Raw genomic sequence first — 24,160 nt, forward strand, 5'->3', positions numbered from 1 at the left:
GGACCTGGGGGATAAAAGAAGACAGGCAAGAGTGACATTTACAACCACCACCAACACCCCATGCCCCCCCCCCATGCCCCCATGCCCCCCCCCCATATTTGTGTGTGTGTGTGTGTGTGTGAGAGAGAGAGAGAAAGAGAGAGAGAGAGAGAGAGAGATTATGACTGGTGTTTATTGTAAGTGTTTGTTGCCTTTTTGAACTGCTTTAGCATTTATAATGTTGCTCCCATTTAAAACAGTTCGGCTCAAACCCAGTCATTTTTAGGGTCATGATTGAGGACAATGTCCCGTCCAGAGACAAGCTGTTTCATGTTGAGGTTTTGTTCAAACCGACCATCGAAAATACCCTCTCTAAGGAATGTTTTTTTTTTCATTGATTGTTGCGTTAAATCTTAGTGCTATTTTCTGATTGGCTATTGTGTAGCCTCTTTTTTTTTGATTGGCTGATAAGTGTCATTAAATATATGATAAATAGTACGTTTTTCTGCGTGAGAAATATGATGTGTGGTGGGAGTGTGTGACAAAAGACCAAAATGCGTGACTGTCACTCTCAATGCGTGACACTTGAGAGCCCTGGGTTCAGTTATAGCAGCCAAGAAAGCACCTATGGGCCTAAGGTTTTTTACCAGTTTTGTCAAGCCAGTTGGGCACAAGGAGCAGGAGATGCAAAATTGTTTGTTTGCTTGTAAACCCTTTAATAAAGCTCACCAAACGCATCATCTAGCTTGGACTCAATCTTTTAACTGCGTAAACCACAACCCATGGTGTATCTTGGTGATTATTTGAGTTATTTTGGAGTTAGGTTTGATTCATTTTTTTGATTTCATTTAATTTGACAAATGGTCACTACAACTATAGCATGTCATTGTATGTTGTAGCATTTCAAATTCACTGGAGCACACACCTGTTCCAGCATTACACTGTTATTGTATCAGTGCGAGGTCCAAGAAGTGGAAGAACGTGAATGTCCTGTACAAAATCCTGACCTCAGCCACACTGAACGCATTTGAGCGGAAGTGGAATGCCGAATATGTTCCAGTTCTTCACGCCCACCATCGGCGCCTGATCTCACTAATGCTCACTGGTGCTTTGGGGTTTTTTCTGCAAAGGGATTGTGTGGCTACAGGTTTGTGTGGCTGAAGCATAAGGGGTGCAAACCTGTTCCAGACGGACACTGCAACGATGCACCGGTGCAAGGTGTGGAAGAACTTTAGTGTCCTACAGAGAACATCGACCCCACTGAACACCTCTGAGATAAACTGGAAAGCTACCTATGGGGTCAGTCCTCTGTATCCAACATCAATGCCTGACATCACTAATGCAATGGTGCGGCTTCAGGCTTGTTGATGAAAGACTAAGTTGCACTGATTGAATTAGTGACATAAGGTGTGGTTCCTGCTTGTTTGGATTGAAAGCCTGCTACCAAACTGGCCCATTGTGGGAAAGACTGAAAACCCCTACTCTAGTGGCTGAAAATCCAAAATCTAGCTAAAAGCCTTCCTAGAAAAGTGGATGTTATATCTTTATATTTCAAATGCAAAGTTCAATAAGGACATATGGTCAGGAGTCTTTTTTTTTGTTTGTTCGTGGGTTTTTTAAGTTACTAGGCTGTGTGCCTACATGTTTGTGGTTCTGTCTTTGCCTGGGCATACATTTCTACTCATAGTTTAATCAAGATGAATGGCGTGTCTTCAGGGAAAAAGTCAGTGTGGTGAAAAAGCTGGGAGTGTCCAGATTTTATGATAAGCAGATCATAGCAGGTCTCTAACTGTGTGTGTCTGGTGAGAGCTGACCTTAGACATAATTAGACTCTGAGTCTTCATTATCATCATCATCATCATCATCATCATCATCATCATCATCATCATCATCATCATCATCATTATCATCACCAGTATAGGCCATCATTTTTTAGTATATGTTGAACTTCATTCATCATTTTGACTGACTTTAGATGTTTCCTCAGTATTTTCAGTACTTTCATTCCTGGAACAAAAGAATCAATAGTGCTTAAAAAAGCTTCTTATACACTGGAATGCTGTAATAAAGTCTCCAGTATCCTCAACAAAAGTAAGGAAAGAGCTGATGGAATCATCGTTGGCAAATTAAACAGTTCAAGAAAATATTTATCACATATCAGTGTTTGCCAGAGCAGTGCGTTTTGATATATGATGGCTTTATCACGTTTGGGTAGTGTACTAGAATGGGGCCTGACGGTGAAGCTGTGGAATTTAGCATGTTGCTGTGAGTAGCACACCCTTATCCAGAGCTCCTGCATGCCTGGTTAAAGTGTATAAAGGGCAATGGGCTGTAAAGTAGTGTAGACAAACACAAAATCCATTATCTCCAGCTAATCAAGGTTAATTAAATTTCTATCCACAATTAGATTTTTTTGTATTTGTCCTGCGTGTTATCGTATTCCTCCTGTGTACCTACAAAATTCTTTAAAAATATAATACTGATGACTACTTATTAATTATTAAACCCATAAAAATGACACAACATAATGTACTATATGAACCAGGGGCACCAAATGACATTAAAATACAAGTCTGGGTGTGTCTAGCTAGGCTTCAGGCACACCTGGTTACACCCTAATACAGAATGTCCCATGATTACTACACTGATCCAGGTTGGCATCACTAGGCGACAGTGTGTGTGTGTGTCTGTGTCTGCATACTGTATGTGGAAAAGTGAGAGTGCGACAGGAAGTATTGCACAATACAACTTATGTCACACATTTATTATGTTGTTTTTTTTATGACGAAATGTCTTCTCAGATGTTCATGATAATATTTGATGTGATTTATTACTAAGTAAATATAAATAAATGCTACACTTTTCCTTATAAACCACACAGAGTTGCCATATATGTTAAAGAAGGTTAATAGAGATGTTGTAAGTGAGTTCTTTCATAATAGGCTTTTGCAGTCTGCGGTTTTCAACTGCTCAAGCACTGATGTGTGCTGGTAATTCTAGAGCCAAGACCTCAACACACTCTCTGTTTACACATGCTCTCTCACAGCCCCCCTCTTTTGGAGCTCAGGTAACTGTAGTAGCTCGCATCACAGAAAGCATTAATGCCTCTTTCTGTTCCTCTCTCTCCTGCTCATTGTGTCCTATGAGTGGACAGGGCACCGAGTCAGAACGGATTCAGATGTAATGTGCGGTTTATTCTCCTACCTCAATTGGTCAGCCTGAAAACGACGGCCTGTAGATAAACTGGTTCGGTTGGTCAAAAGTGCTGAGATAAAGGGTTAAATTACACGTTTAAATAAAACTGTTAACACTGAGATTTCTCCAAAAAAGCCTCAGCTCAGTTAAGATGTCGGAAACACCGTGCAAAGTCTCAAATTAATCAGCACCAGGATGTGTGGGCTGAATTTTACGGTTTTATGTTTAACTGAAGTATATAATTAGACCCTCGATGGGATTTATAAATCAAGCCATAATTATGTAAAATGTGAATATATTCATGTATATCTAAAATGTCTGACTATAACAGGGTCCGAAAAGTCAGGAACCGATGAGAGTAAAATTAAATATACTTAATTTTTTTTATTATTACATATTCTCTTCATGTTATTACATATTCTCTTCATGTTTGCCTGTACGTTCTAAGCATTTTCTCAGCCTCTGTATCATGTGTTTGTGGATATTGCCCAACACTTGGATCAACGCTGGCTCCGTTTCAGTGGCTCCTGACTGTTCGAAATGTATATAAGAAATGCGATGTAAGAGCACGTCAAACACACGTACTTTGCACAATATGTTGCTTAGCACATGAGTTGTAATACATAGTTATGTATGTGTGTGTTTTTGTCAGGGCAGGAACAGGTGTGAACACAGACAGGTACCCTACAGGTTTATGACAAACACATTATCGGATATTGGTCATCAGATACGATCATGAAAATACTCTCACATTCACAAACACTAAATAAACATTTTCTATGACTCACACTTTCTGTCATTAGAGTGATGAATCACTGCCAAGCTGTCTTCTGCATTATGAGACAATGACGGTTTGTGTCAGATCACAACTGTGATTTTTAAAAAATGCACCTGGTCTGTTAGGTTTTTTTTTTTCCTTCAGCATTTTTATTTAAGGTGAGTCTGAACAAAGTAGTCATACAGAGCAAATATAATCTGAATAATTCAACAAAGAATTCATAATTTAAAACGAACTTGAAGGAAAAGGAAATTATAGTCGATAAAGTGATGTATCGTTTGTATATCCTTTATTTCTACATTTCATCTCGCACCTTCAGAGTCTGGGGTTCACTTCCTGTGCACGGGTGGAGTTTACATGTTCTCCCAGTTTGGTGGGTTTCCTCAGGGTACTCTGGTTTCCTCCCACAATCTGACAAGATGTGTTGTGAGATGACCTTTATGGCATTTCTAAATTGCCCCGGTGTCAGAGTGTGTGTAATTGTGCCCTGAGATGGTTCGGCACCCCGCCCAGGGTTCCCCCTGCCTTGCACACCTGGGATAGGTTCGAGGCTCCGCACAACCCTGTGTATGATAAGCAGTACAGAAAATACATTTTACTTTAACATTCAACTTGAATGGCAAATTATTATGCATAACATTTCCCAATTGTTACTGTTGTTTATGGGTTGGTTATATTTCAATGTGTTTCCTTGTGTGGTTTTGTTTATTACAGTGTTTATAGTATTCTTTTGGATTATTTGTGTTATCTGCCTTACTGGTACATTAAGGCCTTTTATTTTATTTTCCCTTTTATTGAATGTAAGTTCACTGTACGGTGTGTTGGTTACCTGTTACTGTATTTACATACATTGTGCTTCATGAATAAACTCGACTATAAGTTTCACATATAAGGAAACATGCTTTTAACAAATTACTGACATGCTTAAATATTTTAAACCTTTTAAACACATTTGAGCTTTCAGAGACAAGAAACATGCAGCAGAACTGTCAATGAACGATATCCGTTGATTTAACTTTGGTACACTTTTTAATATCTTATCTTTTTTTATTTTCTGTGTGAATTCAGGTGACAAAACAGAAATTCCTCTCTCTCTCTCTCTCCCTCTCTCTCTCTCTCTCTCACTTCCTTATCTTCTTCTCAAGTTTCACTCCGTGCTGTTGCTATGGAGAGCTGGGGTTGTTTTGTGTTGAATGGCTGCTGTTAAAGTGGCACACACACTCTCACACAAACACACACACATGCACGCACATGCACAGGAAAGGAAAAAGAAGTGAAAAAAAAGGAAGGGGGATCTATCTGGATAGAAACAAAAGAGTTTCTGTGTTTTAATGAGAGATCATGTGATTCAATCCTTTAAATGTAAAAGTCTGTATCCATATTTATATTGTATAATTTATTGTGGTGATTATAACCGGCTAAATGTTTTCAAAATGCCTATTCCTGTTTCCTGTATCACGAAATGGTCCTTAGTAATACCATACATTCCTAAATCTACTCTCTCACCACTCCTTTAAAAAGTTAGATCACAGTTCTGCCCTGCTTCTGGCATCCACTACCTACTATAATCTTTGCCTGACCTTAAATTACCTAGAGCTAAAGAGGGAGAGTGAGAGACTGACTGCAGAGGGAAAGAAGGAGTAAAAAAGACAGTGTTCCATTGTGGGCGTCACTGAAGAGGCCACAGAGTCATAAACCAACAGATATTTTGCACGCATAGATACGTTGAAGCCAATGCATTATTTAACAGCTTCAATACAACACCCCTAAACAGAGAATCTATTGTCACTCTGATCTATCTATCTATCTATCTATCTATCTATCTATCTATCTATCTATCTATCTATCTATCTATCTATCTATCTACACTGTTTAAGTTATGTATTTAGCCAGTCGTTGTCTTGAACCAGTAACGTTTTCTGATCTTGGAAAAATTACACTATGCACCACAAACAATAAAAAAAATTTCCTTGAATTGCTTGACGTGACTTGCATAGCTGACTACATGTCGCCCAGACAATAAGTGATTATGTGTGAAAAGATTTAAAGCAAAGCTTACTAAAGCAACATGACAGGCATTTAAGTGCCCCAGTGTTCACAGTGAGTTTGTGTGTAACTGAACACAACAGAACGTGCTAGGAGAGTTCTAGGAAGATTTTGCTATGTTTTAGACGTATTATGTTTTCTAAGGTAAACACTAATTAAACAATGACTATCAAGAAAAGAACAGAAATGAGTCATAAACAACACATAATAAAAGCCAAAGGTCTATCACTGCCAATTTTCACTTTAAACACAGCTTGGTTTGGTTTAAAACCAGATTTTTCTCTGGTGTTGGCAAATTGTATTCCATGTTAATTTTGGAGACCTGTGTGTAAGCCAGAAGCTTACATGATCTGAAGCACCTTTAGTCTATAATACATGAATACACCTGCGTAGTATGGTACAGTAACCATCAAAATGTGAATTGACATAGGACTCAAAATGTGAATTCAGTATGCCATTATAGCAACACCCTTGGACACACACCCAGTTGAAATTCAGCTGCCACACCTACTCCCTATTTCTATTTTTCTGTTCTTCCCGTCCATAATCTGTGAGTCATCGCAACATTCTGAACATGTAAAAGGCATGTCTGTATGCTGACGGCAACAGAAGGCCAGGCAGTATTTGTGGCTGTTTACCGCTCCAACAAGGGAGTTTCCAGATAGACTGGTTTTGTCCATGCATCTTTGTCTGCTTTGTTTCTTTCACTCGAACTGTCTTTCTTTTTCCTGTCCAGAAGCTAACTCTTAGGAACCGATTTATGGAGGATCGACCCTAGTTAACATGCAGCTCTTGTTCACGTTGTCCTTTAATAGCTACTGAGGTTCAATGGTTGTAAAATACATTTTGAACCTTATTCTAATGACCGTGTGTTATTCGAACCTTATTCTAAAGACCTCATTCTAATGGCTAATGGCTACATTGGGCAGGGTGAAACAAGCAAATAATATGTGTGATAATATTTATACAATAACTAATATTGTTTGTGCAATGGAAAAAGAGATGGAATGAGAAGGGAGGAAGGGAATGCTGAAAGTAAAAATTGTCTGTTTCAGCATGCCTAAAAGGTAAGGCAGGTGAAGTAGGAGCCTCGTTCATGTCCTTCACTCTTTTCGCTACCTTATCTGCTTTTCAGCTTTTCTCTCTTCCCAGCCAAGTCCCTCCAGCAAGCAGACAACACCTAAATGCAACAAGGCACGCCCTGAGTCGCGCCCTTTCTCTCTCACACACTCATACTCTGTTTGTCAGAATATCTATCGCTCTCTCTCTCTCTCTCTCTCTATCTCTCTCACTCTCTCGCTCACACACACACACACCCTTTTTGTCTGTTCAAAATACAATCACAAATATTTTTTTCTGATGACATGACAATGTGTCATTATAATAATACTTCAGTTTCTGTGTGAACACTGAAATTGTTTTAAGATAAAACTGGTCCTCATAAGGCAGTTAAAAAGTAACGGATTTTTAAAGTATATATTTAATGAGCATTAAGCGTGTGTGTGTGTGTGTGTGTGTGTGTGCATGTGTGTGTGTGTGACAGAGAGAGTTAGTGGGTAAGTGAGTTCATGTCGGCAAGCTTAAGAGAGCATGTATTGCCTAGGGGGGTTTCTGTCCTGAGATTACCTGAAGAGCTTTAAAATAAAAACTCTGTAAACATGCTGCACAATCCTGAGGCACCATAAAGTTCGAGACATAGTTACTCATAAAACTGTGGACTCGTAAAATTGTCTTTATACTGTATATGTAACTACCTTCTTATTATTAGGTTTTCACTACAAAGGTCATTCAGAGGGAAAAAGCCAGCAAATAAACAATATTAAGAACATACTTGTAATTTTATCATTGCATACAGTGTAAACATGATCTTTAACGACAGTATGTTCTTCCTTATACTGTAAAAGATCTTTCGAAATGAATTCCGCTGATTTTATGCATAGATTTATTTTAAAATCCACTGATGAACATAAATGAAACTGAAACACTAAAGTAAAAGTAAAAACTGACTGTAACTTGGGTTTATTTATGTACATGATGCTGTTTTTATACAAGACCAGGTGCTAAGCAACCAGGTGCTGTTTCAGGATTCAAACATATGCTCTCCTTATTGTCAGACGTTTGTAGGTTAAAATGTTTGCATATGGGTATGTGGGTGTGTTCATAACACCTGGCCTGACAAAACCAAACTTTCTTGATATGTATAAAATCGATTTATAATTTTCTCTGGGACATGCCCTATTATTGATCGTTCCTCATCAAGATTGTGCAGGAATCTTCTAAGAGATAACCCATGGTTGGATTGGGTTGGTTTGTTTACCAGATGTTTGTTTATGGCAATGGTAATCATGGCGATGGTAATCATTTTATGATGTAAACTAGAATAAAATTGGAAAAACATATTCATGATCACAATTCAGAGCAGCTGGAAATACTTGATATTATAAATTAATCCTCAAAATAATTTTCTCCTCATTTGATATGTAACTCTATATAAATACTACTAATTTAAGTCAAAATGATAAAATCGACTACCGTCTTATAGACACCATATCAATTAAATGGCATATGTATCAAATATAGTTGAATTTGTATTATATAACATAATACATAAAAAGACCTTTGTTCATGGATAAAGACCTTGTTCTGAAAGGGCTTTTATATTTCAGTGAATCTGAGGGCAATGTCAATGGGAAGACCCTTTAGATACCCCTTTTATGATAAACAGATTTAAGGGGAAAGGTCAGAAAGTAACATGATGAGGTGTGTGAATGTCTGTGTGAATGGCTGCTTGCTATAACATCCAGGGTATATTCCTGCCTCTTGTTCATTTGTTTGGAACAACCATGACTTACCTAGGATAAAAGTGGTTACTAAAAATGACTGAAGTTGACAAAGAGCATAGTAAAGACCCCCATGAAAAACACTACGTTTCTCAAGGAACATTTCTGGATTAACAGAATACATTAGAGACAGAACTGGGGGTGAGGCTGACTCTGTGAGAATCCTGAGGCATCTAGAGATTTACCAGCTCCAGTTAGACTCGATACGAAGAGATGCCAAATCCATGTGGACTTTTGCATAAATACAACATTTGTCAGACTGTATATTTATAATCACACCCTCCAGTGTCACCCATATGAGGATGAGGTTCCCCTTTGAGTCTGCTTCCTCTCAAGGTTTCTTCCTTCCATTCAAGGGAGTTTTTCCTCATCACTGCTGTCTGAGTCACCTCAGACTTGCTCATTGGGGATAAATACAAACACATTTACATATATCTAATATTGATCTTGAATTTTATGTTCTATTAATCTTTATATTAACCTTTTGTTCTATGGTTATGTTCTGTAAAGCTGCTTTGAGACAATGTCAATTGTAAAAAGTGCTACACAAATAAACTTGAATTGAATTGAACTGAATAGTGACCAGGTCACACATATAGCTGAGTCAGGCTCATTCTGAAACAGCAACAGAGTGAAATTTTGGCCATCACGAAGGGTAGGCATCAGACGTAATGCTAATTGATGGACAAGCCCAAGCTAGGTTTTCGGTTTGTTTGTTTTTTTGGATCTATTTTAACAGTGTACATGATCTCACAGTTGACTTGGGAATCTCTGAGGATCCTGAATCAAATTCTCACATACACAGACATGCAGTGAAATGCTTTTAAGTTTTCACATATCCCAGCCATAGTACGGTGCCCCTGGAGCAGGTGAGGTTAAGAGCCAACGTTGATATCTCAGCAGCTTGTAGGCTCGAACCCTGACCTTCTGATCAGTAACCCGAAGTCTTAACCACTGAACCGTCACGTACTCACAGCCACAGTTGGATTTGAAGCGTGCAAGCTCTGGAAAAATCTTTTCAAATTGTGAACACAAGCAGGAAAATGAAATAAAGTAAATATATCCCTGGATTTTCAGTTAATCTCTCAAACATTTTGAATGTTACAAAAACTGTTATTGGCTGATAAACCTGGGATTAATGCTGGGTAATGTAAAAGACTAGCATGTCTGAGAATCGTGCCATGGATACACACAACAAACAAAAGAGAGAGAGAGAGAGAGAGAGAGAGAGAGAGAGAGAGAGAGAGAGAGAGAGAGTGTGTGTGTGTGTGTGTGTGAGAGTGAGAGAGACAGGGATAGAGAGTGTGTGTGACAGAGAGAGAGAGACAGGGAGGGAGAGAGAGTGTGTGTGTGTGTGTGTGTGAGAGAGAGAGGGTTTTTTTTGTCGTTTAGATCCTCCTCTCAACTAAGGTGTGTGTGGTGGTTTTCAAAGCGCTGACTTCCTCCTATGCCATGTAGTCGCACAGCACCTGTGTTAGACGTGTTTAACCAACTAGAACCAAACAACCGTATTTTCTACGCCGTGTTTTGGATTTGAAGACCGCGAGCTCCCCGGAAATGGCCCGGCCGTTTCACTTGCTGATTGGTTTCGTTTTGTTAGTAAGTTCAGACTTCTATATTCATTTTATTTCTTTTCTTTTTATCATGGAGTCCCTGTATACATACTTTTTAGATACGTTTAATGAAAAAAGTTTCCGGTATTGCCTTTCCTCTTGTTAAAATAACCACTGAGTGCTTCTTTTACCGATAATAAATTGAACTATTTGTCGATCGAGAACGAGTCGGTTCTTTGAATCGGCTCTTTTAGATGAACTCCGGAAGCCGACTCGCTAAAAACGAATCAATGTTATTAGTCGCATAAAATACAGACGTAATTGACTTTGATCATCTTTTTTGGTACAGCATTAAGATGTAGAGCCAGTTTTAGCAAGAATTTAGCAAGAAATAATACATAATTAACGCTTAATTATGACAAGCAGACAAATACCAGACTAAAAGATGTTCTCACCCAATATTAATAAAAATATGAATAGTAATTAATGAATTAATAATATTAATTAATATGGGGGGCATTTATGCCTTTATTATCGCCACATATACATTACAGCACAGTGGAATTCTTTTCTTCACATATCCCACCTGAGGAGGTTGGGGTCGGCGTGCATCACAATAACATTAATGCAGAAACAATTGCCTTAGGTTTATTACTAATAAAGGCAAATCTGTAGCACCTTGCTATTTTGCATTTATTATAAGAGACGCAATGCAAAGTAAGATAATCGTTTGATAATCACAAGAGGAATTACAATTGATATGCAAAGAGTAAAAGCATAGCCTGGTTTTGGGGGAAGTCTAAAAGTTTTCAAAGAGAAAGTACCTGATATTCTGGGTTAGCTGAAGAGAGTACAATGAACAGAACAAAGTATTTATTTAGAGAAGAGTACCATATTTAGAGAATGTAGCCTGATGTTGTCCTACTTCAACTATGACCACTCCCAAAGAAGCACAATTAAAGTCTTTAGCATTATATAATGCTGTAGGGTTTGGCTACTTAGTCACTGGCAGTTAAGCATTAGGCCAAATATTAAATGGGTCAATCTGGAAATAACTGTAATATTAATGCAATGCAGTTAAAACGTTTTACACTATGAGTGAAAATGCTTCTGCTATGCTTCAGGGAAAAGTAGAATCCTAATCTTGCTTTAATGACACAGACTCTACAAGTGTGTGTTAAACACTGTGATGCATATGAGATCAAATCCATGAAAGTGTATATTAAAGGACAGTGGCAGTACAAACAAATCAAAAAACAAAGGTGAGAGTCACAAAACAGGCAAGAGGCTGTGTGATGTATAAACAAAGCAGGTTATCAAAGCACAAGGCAAGACTCACAAAAAAAAAAAAAAAAAAACATTTCAAAATCAAGAACAGGAGACAGAAGCCTTTATTTTTGTCACATATACATTATAGCACAGTGAAATTGTTTCTTTGCATATACCAGCTTTGGAGGTCGGGGGCAGAGCACAGGGTCAGCCATTATGCATCGCTCCAGAACAGGGAGGGTTAAGGGCCTTACTCAAGGGCCCAACAGTGGCAGCTTGACGGTGCTTGAACCCTGATCTTCCAAGTAACAACCCAGAGCCTTAACCAATTAGATAACAAATGAAAATACTTTGCATGTCAGATGCGTGAACTGAGTTGAACAAATACTGTGCGTGTGCTTATATACAGTACAGTATGTGTTGGTACTGTAATGCACAGAGAACTGAAGTGTCCGTAAACAGTGTCCGTGCTGTGACTGATGGGTATTGCAGTTCATTTTCGGCACCATCATAGTGTTTTCTGATCACTTCAATGAAGGAATTAGATTCACAGATAATCTGACCTTTTTTTTTTTTACAAAGGAGTTAACCTGGTCAATATCACTTTAAATTGTGACAAATTCGCTATATCTTGAATTTGTAATTAATTCATACATCTTTAATTTTGAATAATCAAGCTGTTGCCTGTTTCCCTTTTTTGTGCAAGACATTTCAAACATTCTGTTTGTTTTCTATTTTTTTTTTTTTTGTTCGAGTGTTTTTATATATTTCAGATTTTTTTGGATCCCACTGTATATTGCTGGTCATTTTAAAACTGTGGGATTTCAAACCTTTTTTTTTTATAAAGCTATATAAGATTTACCCCAGAAAAAGAAATCGCAATGAGAATACAACAAACATAGCTTATTAATGTCAACCCTTATGTGGACTATTAACACATATCGTGCTCTGCGTTAGTAAAGCTGCATTAATGGGGCCCATTTTGTGCGGTGTGGTGTACTAGCACTTCTTTCATTATCTTGCATTCTTGCATTTAAAAAAATAAATAAAAAAATAAATAAAAAAAAACACACCTTTGACACTTTCATTGTAACTTTGAACAAATGTTTTAAACTCATGGTATCTTAAGTATGTAACTTAATGAGCCAGCATTAATGTATTCAATGTTAGAGATTTAAGCACTTATGTACGTCGCTCTGGATAAGGGCGTCTGCCAAATGCTGTAAATGTAAATGTAAATGGTGTTTCATTCAGTTTAGCAGATCTGAATAGGGCTCTAAGCACTAGTCTGGCTTGTCTGTGTACTGTGTAGTATTTGCTGTGAGGGATATTTGGATGAGATGAAAGCAGTGTTGTAAAGACAAATAAGCAGACAGTGAAGCAGATGCTTGTTTTCACAGAATTGTAGCTGTTATGAATGTGTCCACCATTTTATGTGTTCTGTGTTGTGGCAAACAAGCCGCGTAATGTCGCCGCCTCATGCACTTTCAGGAAATTCTACATTTTCAGCACAATATAAGCAAGTTTAAGTCCACAGACTTATAGTTTCATAGCAGTTGACATCATAGTGATGTAAGAATCTTGTTGCAGTCTGAACAGAGAAGACTGACATTAACTTCACAATAAATAAAGCATTTAAGCAACCATACAAAAAATGAGCTACTTTGCAAATGCCTCTCTGTCTTTCCCCACCCAGAATGTGTTCGGAGCTGAAGCCAAAACGGTCCATTCCGGATCTCTCAGAAGATACAAGAGAGAATGGATCGTCCCTCCGCAAATTTTGGAAGAGAATGTAGACTATACTAAACAGAGCTTTATTGCTAGGGTGAGAATGCACTCTTTAATTTGTTTTTATTTTCTACCTAGACCTTTGAAAAAGATAACACACTTTTTTGCCACTTTAATCTTTATTTAATAATTGACAGTCATTTTGTACTGAATATGTTTCTTTTAGATTCGTTCAGACAAGGAAGATCCAAGTAAAGGTCCAATAAAATACTCCTTAAAGGGCATTGGAGCAGATCAGGAACCCTATAACTTGTTCGTTGTGGATGCTAACACCGGCAATGTTCGAATAACTGGGATCCTAGACCGAGAGGAAATTTCCCAGTACAATGTAAGTTAAAAATCCCTGAGCACTGATATTAACTGTAAACAGGTTAATAACGGAATAATGATAATTATACCTTTCTGATGACGATGGGCTTCACAGCTCTCGGGAACTGCTCTGTACCCCGATGGCTCAGTGGCAGAGAATGATATTCAGCTAAGAATAAAGGTGAAAGATCAGAATGACAATGCACCCGTCTTCTTGCCCATCACCACAGGATCTGTGAAAGAGCTCAGCGCTATAGGTAAGTCCATATCAAATCACCTTTTTTTTTTTTTTTTTGATAAATTGGAGGTGACGAGATAAAAACAATGGTGATAACATTGCTAATGAAATGTTTAGGTACAACTGTAATGAAAATAACAGCGATGGATGCTGATGAACCTGGGAACATCAACTCTCAGATCCACTATGAGATAGTTGATCAGAAGCCTGCAGGAGCCATGATGTTTAGCATCAATCAGAATGGAGAAGTGATCGTTAACAATCCTAACTTGGACCGAGAGGTGAGGCGCCACACATATAAACAAATGTGTTAAATAAAATAAATGGCTATTCCTTATGAATTTAACACAGAAAAAAAAACCAATATACAACAGACAGTTTGTCTTTATTGTAACATAACACGTCTCACTATAATACTCATCTCTCTGCAGAGCATTGACCAGTATGTACTTACTGTAAAAGCATCAGACCTTAATGGGGGTCCAGGTTGCAACTCAGGGATGGCAACGTTCAATATCCAGATCGAGGACGTCAATGATAACCCCCCAATACTGGAAAAGGACTTTGTAAGGCAGCACCTGTTTAATCCTTGTGTTCTTACTTGTTCTAGTGTACTGAAATTAGACAGTGCTTCTCTAAAATATGTAATATACAGTACAGGATACAGAAATGTACCACTCTAGTTTAGCCAATGAGACAGTTAATCCTATTTGTTTCTTTTTCTGTGTACAGTATGAAGCCAGTATTGAGGAGAACACAGAGAATGTGGAGGTGATGAGATTTAAAACCACCGATAAAGACTTGCAAGGCACTGAAAACTGGCAGGCCGATTACCAAATTGTGTCGGGCAATGGGGGAGGGCATTTCAAGATCGTCACCGATCCAAAGACCAATGAGGGAGTCCTGATGCTTGTCAAGGTTGTATTAAGCTTATATTGCTTTAGATGATGACAAACATTCCACATATATTGTTACATTGCCTTAGTGATATTATTAGACTACTTTTACTGTGCAGAAGAAGTAACATATATATATGTTGCTTTCAGGCTGTAGATTACGAGGAAGTAAAAGATATGAATCTGGGCATCGTGGTGAACAATGTGGCTGCATATGACGCCGCTGGGTCTAGTGCGATGATAGGAGGAGGAGGAGGAGGAGGAGGAGGAGGAGGAGGAGGAGGAGCAGGGGGAGCTACCGGAATGGCAGGCAGTGGAGGCTTAAGTAAAATCTACAACATGCATGTTAATGTAAAGAACCAGCCTGAAGGTCCGCGCTTCATTCCCAAAGTGAAGGCCATTCCAATTTCTGAAAATGGCAAGGGGGTTGATATATCAAAAGCCATCACAACGTATTATGCTACCGATTCAGACACAGGATTGCCTGCTAAGGGAGTCAAGTGAGTCCTCTACATATTTCATAAACAGAATGTCTTCTCAGTTACATACATGTAGTTATCAACACACAGCATGGTAAGCTTAACCTTTCTGAATCTGTCTGAAAATATCAGCACTCATTATAGTTCTGCACTCGTTTTGTCAAATATTTCTGGCTTTTTTTTATCCATCTTTGATATCTCCATATCTGAACTATACTTCTGGTTTTCCTCTCCAGATATGTTAAAGGCTCTGACCGAGACAACTGGCTGTCTATTGACGAGAACACCGGTGCTATCAAACTGAACAAAATCCCAGATCGAGAGTCTCCATATCTGGTCAATGGGACTTACATGGCAGAAATCCTCTGTATTAGCCAAGGTACATGACTTATCTGCTTACATTATCTTTTAATGTATTTTCCGTCTGCAGTATTCTCTAGTAAGACAAGATGCACAAAGAACATATACAGTGCGGCCCAAAAGTCCGAGAACATTTGTGAAAATGCTTTTGTTTTGCACAAAACTATTACAAATCAGAAACAAATTTAGGGAAAAGTAGAAATTTTAAAATATTTGCATTTACTATTTCTCAATTTCTCTGTATTTGGTACGTCCCCATGACTTGTGGAAAATCTGAGTTTTTCTGCACAGCACTTGCGGTCAGTCTGGTCAAAGCAACATGGTCACTTTTGCTTACATTTAAATAAAGACTTAAATATACATCAGACTAGTCATGATGAAGTTTTTTTTCTGTTCTGAAAACATTCTATTTATTAACATAATTTCATTTCAAAGCAATTCCTAGATTTTCAGTTTCTAGGTTTTTGGACCCCACCGTACGTGTATATATACTGTGTATATAATGTACACATCATATTTCACTTGTAGAGTGTAGAAAGGTTTAGTCATGCTTCACTAGGGGGAGCTATGGTGCCTATATACAATGCTCCTGTGCAACATGGTGATAGAAGGCAATTTAAGTGCCATGTACAGTAGGAGGAGCAATTTGTGAATCTGACAAAAGAAATAGCGTATAATGATAACCGTTTATTTGTGTTTCTTCTTCTGTTCTTATAGAAAGAAGGCAACTGATGCTGATAATCTATTAGCATATTTTGACTTTACACATAGCATTTGTAGTTTTCATGAAGACCAGGCAGCGCAGTCATATAATGACTAGTAGAGCATATGGGCATTATGGCACTACTTGTACAACAGGCGTATATAAAAGACGTGTATAGTAATAGTAATATCACACATTGAAAATAGTCTCCCTTACAATGTTTAAGATATTATTGTTTGTCTTTTTTTTACCTCAATATATAATTTAATAAAAAAAATTTATACTAAGATGGTGAAAATGTGCTGTTCAAAATGTAATACTTTCCATCTGTCATTATAGACATGCCCTCAAAGACAGCCACGGGCACTGTCGCCATCCAGGTGGAGGACTTTAATGACCACTGCCCCATTCTGAAGAATAAGACTCAGACTATGTGTACCACTCAGGAAGTTTTGTATGTTAGTGCAGAGGACATTGATGATTTTCCCAATGGAGCACCCTTTAAATTCACCATTATTCCTGAAGGGACAGATGGAAAATGGACTCTATTGGAGCATTTCAGCGGTATGTATTTTTAGTGATCTGCCCTGACATTCAGGGCAACGTGTGTTTCATGGTACAAAAGACGATAAAGGAATTAAATAATCGTTAGTTCCTTCAAGAAATTTGGATTTAGGCAAAATGTATACTGTTGTCACATGCCAGCTTGTCAGCTTTTGCCTATTATTGTAAAATATTAATGTAAGAATAAATTGATCGATTAAGGAAAATGACTGTGGACCGTGTCTAATATTTGTTCATGGGATTGTATAATGCAGTAATGTTCCAAGTTTTCAATTCAATTCAAGTTTATTTGTATAGCGCTTTTTACAATGGACATTGTCTCAAAGCAGCTTTACAGAACATAAACATAGAACAGAAGATAAACATAAGGAGTAGTATAAAGAATTAATATAATAAAATTCAAGATATATATAGTTATACAGTGTGCATGTATGTATGTATATATGTATGTATGTATGTATGTATGTATGTATGTATGTATGTATGTATGTATGTATGTATGTATGTATGTATGTATGTATGTATGTATGTATGTGTATTTATCCCCAATGAGCAAGTCTAAGGTCATTAATGTTGATTTTATTGTGTTATTGTAGATACAACAGCCGTTTTGAAGCCCGAAGACACAATGTGGCCAGGTCCTCGTCAAGTGACTCTGGAAATTCGAGACCAACAAGGAATATCGTGTCCAGACAAGCAAGTGCTCAAGTTAGACGTATGCACATGTGATAAATCAGCAACATGTGACCTTAATGCTAAGAAGAGCTCGAAACTCGGTGGTGCCGGAATTGGTTTGCTTCTCTTGGGACTCCTCCTTTTATTACGTGAGCATAATTTTTGTGTCTTTTAAATTCGATTTACACCAAGGATGTGCTTAAAGTTTGAAAAAGGAAATCTTTGAGGAAAAGTATGGAAATTAATATTTATATCCAAGGCATTCTTAAGGAGAAAAATGGCTTCACTCAATCTCTGTAACGACAAAGAAGTAAGCAGTAGGTAACTACGTTTTAGTGATCAGTCCGCCTGTCTTTACAGTTATTCCACTCCTACTGCTGCTCTGTCAGTGTGGTGCAGCCGGCATGACCGGAGCCTTCGCTGATATTCCATACGACACTAAAGAGCATCTGATTTCCTACCATACAGAAGGGCAGGGAGAAGACCGGGTAAGAGAGATAACTCAACTTCTGTATTAAAACATTTGTATTTGCATAGTCCAAAGTAGACACTCCCTTTACAATCCATCTATAGTCTGCCACGAACCAGTCTATAAACTGATTCTCAACAACGACTCAGATGATGCTTGGTATCTTTCAACATGTCATACAGTGAAACTCGAGTTCAAGTGATCTCAATATGAAACAGTGAAAGGACAAGATGAGTGATATGAGTCTAGAAATAATCTTCAAACATCACAAGCTCTAAAAAAACAAAAAAGGAAAAAAAAGGATTTATAGATTCTATTAAAATTTATTCAATATCATTATCCTTAAATTTAATGATTATTAGTAAAATACTTTGTAATCTTAGTTATTATCTGTTGTTGAATATTGTTTTATGAAAATCTTATAGTATATCGAGACCCTATATATGGTTTGTTGATCGCTTTATCAAAATAAATTGTTACCATTTATCCTAAAGTGGTAATGGTGTGATTCATGCAAAGGTTAAAATCCAGCTGCAGTACAAAATGTTCATGAAAATTTGAAAAAATGTTTATTAGAAAATGTTCAGTTCAAAATGTCCAACGCTGTTATTCCAATTGTTTATATTCTAAATTTGACAGGATGTGCCCTTAATCCTGAATGAAACTGATGGCATTGGAATAGGCCGCATGAAAGGCGGCATTGGGTCCATGATGGGAGGTGCTTTTGGATCTGGTGGTTACAGACTAGCCGGAGCAGGAGACATGATCGCAGGAGGTCACACCTATAATCGGATGGAAATGACATCTATGGATCATGGGATGAGCAGACACCATGGGATGACGAGGGATGGGTTTTCCACAGTTGACAGTGGAATGGCCCTTGATGAAGACTACTTAATTTGTTACTACTCCAATGTAAGTAAAGCACACACACAAAAGAATAGGATTCATATCATAGAGTAGATTTTTCAATAGTTGAGAAAGTTAAATGAAATTTTGCAAATTTCTTTTCACACATGGTTTTCTATTCTGGACTGTATAGCACACAGAGGTACATACTCATCGAGAATATTACAAAAATGTCATTAAAACATTTTGACAATATACACTATTGTGAATGTGTAAATATCAAATATTAGTCAACGACCATTAATCTCTTTGGTGTTAACGATGGCTTTCTGCATTGTACATTATAAATCCTTAATAGAAACAGAGATTGTTTTACACACCTACATTTTACCGACTGCAATAGTGTGTGTCTGAAATTGTACGTGTAAAGACGGAAGAAATGTAGCAAGTTCTCAAAGAAGCCTTGGAGACTGCATAATGTCCAATGACACTTTAGTTCATTTGAGTTTATAATTGAGTTTATAGTTTCTTGATGGCGCTACAGAAAATGATTCGCCCTAACGCCAGTGAAAAACCCAGTCTGTGGCTCTCTCCACCATCAGCCAGAGTGACAGACGCCCAGTCGTGGCTGCGTATGAGCTCATGTATATAGAATAGGGATGGCAGAGCTTGCCTCCAGTTCTTACGATAGCACGTAATACAGTATGAGCAACATTTCTTAAAGATGAACTGAGGAAGTTGTGCTATCTTTTAAAATAACATTAATGCTTTAAAATAATATATCCCTAAATAATAAGAAGTAAGTAGTAGTGACTTTGAAATCCTACTGTTTATGCTTCAACTTTGTCAGCTATCAAGCTAACTTCAGCAATGTCTTTTAGTTTGTTAGGATTATTGCTACATAACCATTGTGCTTTTCAAATCAAGTTTTTTGTGCAGAAAACAGTTTTATATGCAGAAAAAAGCAGGTCAATTCTTGTAAGATGCCACATGATGTTCAGAGCTTTAACATGCCTATTTGTCTGTTGCAGAGAAGTCAGCAGTTAAATATTGAAACCGAAGAGAATCTTGTGCCATTTGGGTTTGAGGGCACAGGCTCATCCGCTGGTTCTATAGGGTGCTGCAGCGTCTTGGAAGAGGATTATGATCTAGCGTTCCTTGATGACTTGGGGCCAAAGTTCACTACTCTAGCCGAAATTTGTGGTGGTACAAAGTTTACAGCGGCTGCTCCCAGCCTTCCTCCTCCTTCAAAACCCGTCATGGATCACACTGAATCAGTTTCCATGCACACCAACTTTGCCAACACTGTCAACACGGCCTCCAATGTTGCATCAACCGCTACCACACGCATGGAGGAGAACACGCTAATTAAAAACACCCAAGTAGTGTCTGATGTGCAGCCGGTCCAGACTATGATGGTGCAGCAGCAGCCAATGTACTACATGGTAGAGCCGCAGGTCTCTAACACCGTGCTATTGGCCGAGAGACCCGCCATGGGACTGAACCAGGGGATGTATGTGCTGAACAGTGCTCCAATGACCGAAAGAGTCCTGGTCCAGGGTGCTATGCCAGCACAAGCCACGATTGGTGGAGGTGATAGAATGGTGTTGTTGGAAACTCATGGAGGATCCAACATGACACAGAACACAGGCCTGTTGCTCGTTGATGCAGGTGCACAAGGCGGCCACGTCCTTCAAGGAACACTACAGAGAGGGGGCATCTCTGGGTCTCAAGGCATAATGGTGATGGAAGGGCAAGGAGCACTGCAGAGAGGGGGCATCTCTGGCTCTCAAGGCATAATGCTGGTGGATGGGCAAGGAACACTGCAGAGAGGGGGCATCTCTGGCTCTCAAGGCATAATGGTGGTGGATGGGCAAGGAACACTGCAGAGAGGGGGCATCTCTAGCTCTCAAGGCATAATGGTGGTGGATGGGCAAGGAACACTGCAGAGAGGGGGTATCTCTGGCTCTCAAGGCATAATGGTGGTGGAAGGGCAAGGAGGGTCTACGATTAATGGATCACTCCAAAGAAGTGTTCCTGTAGCCGGAGCTTCTCAGAGTATGGTGCATGTAGTGGAGAGGCAGGGGGGTACTTCAGGATTCACCCAAGGATCCCTGCAGGGGGGATTACAATCCACTGCCCTGTCCCAGAATGGCACTGCACATGGACTTTCCAGCTCACGGAAAGTTGTCATCCAAGAGAAAAAGGTTGTGAAAACCAACCTGTAATTACGGTTTAATTTTCCTAACACTGAACACAACAACAGGAGCCTGAGGTCATCTCCTCAGTGTTTTAACATGGAAAAAGTACAAGCATTTTGACACCCAAAGGTGCTTATACAGTAGTCATTAATGCATACACTGTACACACATTTACCTGAGTATTGGTTCATTGCTATGTTTTCTTCTTTTCTTTATTTTAAAGCTGTTTTAGGGTAACTGTGTTTTTTGTGTGGTATTACTAAGTATCTCTATCCTATTCAATTTCATATCAGAAATAACACTACTTCTTAAAGGTTACACAATTTGCTTCTAACACTAAATTCAGTGTTTCAATCTATATAAAAAAAGTAGTTTTATCATTCTGTATTGTCAATGCATATTTCAGGAAAGAAAAAAACTCATAAATTTATATAAAACACAAACAAACATGCTGGGAGGAGTTCATCTTGCTCCAAGGTTTCTTTTACTGATATACAAGCCCTTTGTAGAAAAACACATAAAATAAGTTACTATAAAAAAATGCACAAAGACTGTTGAACAGTTTAGGACTGTTGAACAGTTAAATTATTAACAAGCCACTTATCATAGCCGTATGGAAAATGTGTACTAGGTTTGGAGTGTTTTCAAAATAAAAGTTACTTGTACTCACAATTTTGAGAGCACCGCTGTCATTTAAGCTAGTTTAGTATTGTAATGTTTAAATTACATTTACAATAAATTAATTATGGTATATTTTATTACTTTTTTTGGAAAGTTTTTACCGATAAAAACAATTGCATGTTTTGCATTAATACAGTACTTCACAAAAGTCACAAACGATGACAAATTACAAAAACAATACATTTGATTTCATGCAACTAAATATTCACAAGCTACTGTTGCATTTATAACAGAAAGGAACAATGATAGTGACGTTACATATGATTTCTTGTTCTACATATGATTTCTTGTGCAGTCACAATTTAGCTCCTCTAACCTTTCATAATGTTAGTTTGAGGTGTCATTTTCTTCAAAATTTCAGAATGTAAAGAGGCTTTTGACCTGTAAAATTGTGGTAGTTTTGTATCTTCCTTTTTCTGTTAAAAGCTAATAGACAGTTACAAGTCCTTTTGCTAATGGGTTTGTATTTTCACTTTGTAATGTTTTCACAAGTGACAAAGCAATACTGGGACTGGATTAATATTCAAACATGCACCTGTATTGTTCTACATCAAATAGTAGTTGCTGGTAAATGTTTTAAGGGCAATTTAAGTCAAAAAGGGGACTTTATTACTTTTTATTTTTTTTATATAAAGATTTTCAAGATTTGCAACAGCGACATGAATGTGCTTCCTATTAAACTGCCATTTACTATCAAAGTGAATGCTTTAGCTTTGAAATGAGGGTTTTAAACTGGAACCACTTGGATTTAATGTCTCATTTATTGTATATTTTAATAAAATAAACAATGTTTCGAGAAATATTTGTTATTTTCATGCCTCATGTATTGTTATTCTGGTAAAACTTTTACACAATCAAAAACAAGCTTAAAAAATTGTCTCGGACTATAAATTATTCATCGTTTGTGTAATATAATTGTTTTGGTTGCTGTGTTGCGCAATGGATGTTTTGAGAGTAAGTCGTTCAAGCTATAATTCAAATTGAGACACACACACACCCCACACACACACGCACACACACACACACGCACACACACACACCACACACCCTTTCATATGAGTAAAAGGACTCATACCCTCTTATATGCAATATCACGTTCTCACACACACGAGCACACACACACACTCAAACACAATCAAACATTCACACACTGTCAAATCCTCTCAGTATTCAAAATCATTATTTCTTTCACAGACTATTAATTGCACAAAAAAGTTATGAGAGTGAGTCAAAGGTTGGAGAAGCGAGGCAGTTTGGGCAATAATTCATCTGACATACACTGTCATACTCTCATACAAACGCTGTTATTCTCTCTCTCTCTCTCTCTCTCTCTCTCTCTCTCTCTCTCTCACACACACACACACATACACACTATTATACTCTTACACCATCATATAACTTACAAACACACTATTATATCTCCTAATACATACTTTCACCTATGATACCTCCTGATGCACATCATACTCTTTTATACACACTCGTCCATATACGTCTGTTGTTTTTAAATGCGCTCAGTCTGATTGACTGTCTCACATGTAAACACACACACAAACACAATCATATTTTCTCACACTAACAAACCCTAAATTAGACACACAAAAACACAAAGTCATACTTTATCACCATTTCAGACCTCAGTCTGACACACACAGGCACACGCGTGTTTCCTGTTCTGCATTTGTGACAGTGACACAATTTTTTTTTTTTTTAGCACCAAGCGATGTAAACAAAACAGAGCAGATAAAAGGGTTAGACACGAAGCTTTTTGTTCTGTAATGGGACTAGGTAATGAGAACTGTGTGACTGACATTTTCACAGGGAGAGAGACAGAGAAAGAGGGAGTTGACTGGAATACATGCATAAAGGTTGTTTAAAACAAATGCAGAATACACATCTGATGCTAATCAGGAGTATAAAAGCTAGTTTTCATCGATTTTTAAAAAAAAAAAAGAGGTGAAAACACAGGTGACATTAGATGATCTCAATGGTAAGAAAATAAATCAGTATTTCTTTCTCCAAGCTACAGGCCACGATGACGCCTGAGATCTGTATTTTAGATCTGAGATTATTTCACAGGCTCCCCGTGACACGAGATAGTTCGGATAAGCGGTAGAAAATGAGTGAGAGAGAATGAGCTACAGGCCATGGTTTAAAGTAGCAGGAGTTGAGCCTTTCAACTGCTGCTTTAAACTTTTGGGTGGGAAAACATAATACTGGTGACTAATAGAGGAGCATGTTGCAAGAGTTGAGTTGTATTTGAGCAAAGATTGACAAGTTCTGTTTGT

The 24,160-nt window shown here is 37.9% G+C and overlaps 1 protein-coding gene across 1 annotated transcript; it reads left to right on the top strand.

Annotated features, from left to right (window-relative positions):
- Positions 1 to 10,201: 10,201 nt before the first annotated feature.
- On the top strand, positions 10,202 to 22,674 carry dsg2.1 (desmoglein 2, tandem duplicate 1). Its single transcript, XM_060866613.1, has 14 exons — positions 10,202 to 10,437; positions 13,357 to 13,485; positions 13,615 to 13,776; positions 13,873 to 14,014; positions 14,113 to 14,276; positions 14,427 to 14,561; positions 14,728 to 14,913; positions 15,042 to 15,391; positions 15,607 to 15,749; positions 16,773 to 16,997; positions 17,594 to 17,821; positions 18,033 to 18,160; positions 18,781 to 19,056; positions 20,022 to 22,674. Exons 1-14 carry the CDS (start codon positions 10,396 to 10,398, stop codon positions 21,216 to 21,218), a joined length of 3,507 nt encoding a protein of 1,168 aa, XP_060722596.1. The 5' UTR covers positions 10,202 to 10,395; the 3' UTR covers positions 21,219 to 22,674.
- Positions 22,675 to 24,160: the final 1,486 nt, after the last annotated feature.

Source organism: Tachysurus vachellii, chromosome 3 (genome assembly GCF_030014155.1).
Source record: "Tachysurus vachellii isolate PV-2020 chromosome 3, HZAU_Pvac_v1, whole genome shotgun sequence".
Lineage (NCBI taxonomy): Eukaryota > Metazoa > Chordata > Actinopteri > Siluriformes > Bagridae > Tachysurus > Tachysurus vachellii.

Bases quoted from the DNA above. Each gene is read 5' to 3' on its own strand.
- dsg2.1 (XM_060866613.1), top strand. From the start codon at position 10,396: ATGGCCCGGCCGTTTCACTTGCTGATTGGTTTCGTTTTGTTA. The intron at 13,777-13,872 runs GTAAGTTAAAAA...TGGGCTTCACAG, and splicing joins AGGAAATTTCCCAGTACAAT to CTCTCGGGAACTGCTCTGTA. The intron at 16,998-17,593 runs GTATGTATTTTT...GTGTTATTGTAG, and splicing joins TCTATTGGAGCATTTCAGCG to ATACAACAGCCGTTTTGAAG.